Here is a 1,734-nt window from a genome sequence, read left to right as displayed (position 1 = left end):
TTACTTCATCTAAACACAATCCACAATTGATTTTAAAAACTCATTCCTTATATTTTTCTCCTGTCTTTTTGTTTGATGTCCTCAAAGTCTAGAGATTTTGTCGTTTCAGATTCAATCGTCAAGAGAGCTAGGCCGCTTAGTTTCTCTTGTCCCTTCGTTGAGCGCAGTTTACTTTTCACTCGTTTCAATACGGAAAAGGATCTTTCACCCTCTACGTTGGCGATAGGCATGGTCAGAAAGAGCCTCAGTGCGATCTCTACATTTGGGAAAGCTGTTGTTGCACCACTTTCGCGCAGATCTTGAAGGAGCCAGGGAGGAGAAAGTTTATCCTCAGACTGAAATGCTGAGTTGAGATATCCTGAATACGTCACTAGTTCGTCAGGATATGATGGCTCTAGGTCGTCCTCATATTGCTGCTAAATGTGAGATGCTGTGTCTCGAATGCTTGTGGCAGGCTTCTTGTGAAGATAAAAGAGAATGTCAAAATCTTGAGCCAGAGTCTTGTAGATGTCTCCTCGCTTTTCAAGTTCAGACAAAAGGCAGTCAACGATGACAAGGAAGGTGTTTATTCTATGCTGCTCCCGGTGCGACAAAACAGCTTCAACATCTTTGCGCTTGCGTTTTGCAGTGCGTTTGTATTGGTAGGAAGGCTCTTCGACGAAAGGTGAGGCTGATTGTTCGATTCGCTCGAAATCGTCCCGAAGTCCTGTTAAGAAAGCAGTTAGAGAATCGTACAACGTGTGTACGACTCCCAGGCTGAGTGATGGTTTCTGAAGTGTTTTGTTGGCAGTGTAAAAGCATGCCGGAACTTGTTCCCAAAACACACACAGCACAAACACACACAACAATTCAAACTTTTCCATCTTGTTGTGCAAGGATGACTCCTCATCACGCGTTCGGGGAGATTCTTTCAGGTCACGAGAGACGTCAAGCAGTAATGATATAATCTTTTTGTAGTTGGATTTTAATGCTACTGTTGCATCATGTCGGGCAGACCATCTAGCTCCTGACAATGATTTGGGTGTAGGGCCACCGATACGTTTTACAAACAAGCCCCAACGATGTGTGGAGCTTGAAAGGAAGTTGTACAATGCTTGGACGAATCCGAAAAATGATGCTGCGTCTAGGCAACATTCAGCTGCACAAGCACCAACCAGGTTTAGAGAATGAGCCGAGCAGGGGACAAAGGAAGCCCTGGGATTCATCTCTTTGACACGGGCGTGTACATCACTGAGGCGTCCAGCCATGTAGACACTGAGGCGTCCAGCCATGTAGACACTGAGGCGTCCAGCCATGTTTCTAGCATTATCGTAGCTTTGACCACGGCACTTTCGAAGTTCCAGTTCAAATTTGTTAAAAAATTTTTTGTTTGTTGAAAAACATTTTTAAACGTCGTGTATGCAAGAGCGGGGCCCCCTGAGGCGCGGGGCCCTAGGCTACAGCCTAAACAGCCTTACGGGTAACGCGGCCCTGATTACAAGAGAGTAACAAACATAAAAAAGAAAAAGGGGAGATAAGGACGATAGATGTTTGATTGGAAAGAAGGAGCAAACCACACCAGAGCACCCGCCAACCACCCACAATGGTTTCAATATAACATGTATGTTGATGAGTCATACATAAATCAGACCCCTCAAAAATGCCGAACAGGCGGAAAATTATTGGGTTCAACTTCTTCTTTTTCTTCTTCTTCTTCTTCTTCTTCTTCTTCTTCTTCTTCTTCTTCTTCTTCTT

General features: G+C 44.5%; 1 protein-coding gene across 1 annotated transcript; it reads right to left on the bottom strand.

Annotated features, from left to right (window-relative positions):
* Positions 1 to 416: 416 nt before the first annotated feature.
* On the bottom strand, positions 417 to 1,295 carry LOC101860229. Its single transcript, XM_005113220.1, has one exon. It carries the CDS (start codon positions 1,293 to 1,295, stop codon positions 417 to 419), a length of 879 nt encoding a protein of 292 aa, XP_005113277.1.
* Between the last annotated feature and the right edge of the window lie 439 nt (positions 1,296 to 1,734).

This window comes from Aplysia californica, unplaced genomic scaffold, assembly GCF_000002075.1.
Source record: "Aplysia californica isolate F4 #8 unplaced genomic scaffold, AplCal3.0 scaffold01735, whole genome shotgun sequence".
In the NCBI taxonomy this organism is placed as follows: Eukaryota; Metazoa; Mollusca; class Gastropoda; order Aplysiida; family Aplysiidae; genus Aplysia; species Aplysia californica.
The sequence above is the reverse complement of the archived record's forward strand: the minus strand, read 5'-3'. Positions and strand labels throughout refer to the sequence as shown.

Bases quoted from the DNA above. Each gene is read 5' to 3' on its own strand.
- LOC101860229 (XM_005113220.1), bottom strand. From the start codon at position 1,295: ATGGCTGGACGCCTCAGTGTCTACATGGCTGGACGCCTCAGTGTCTAC.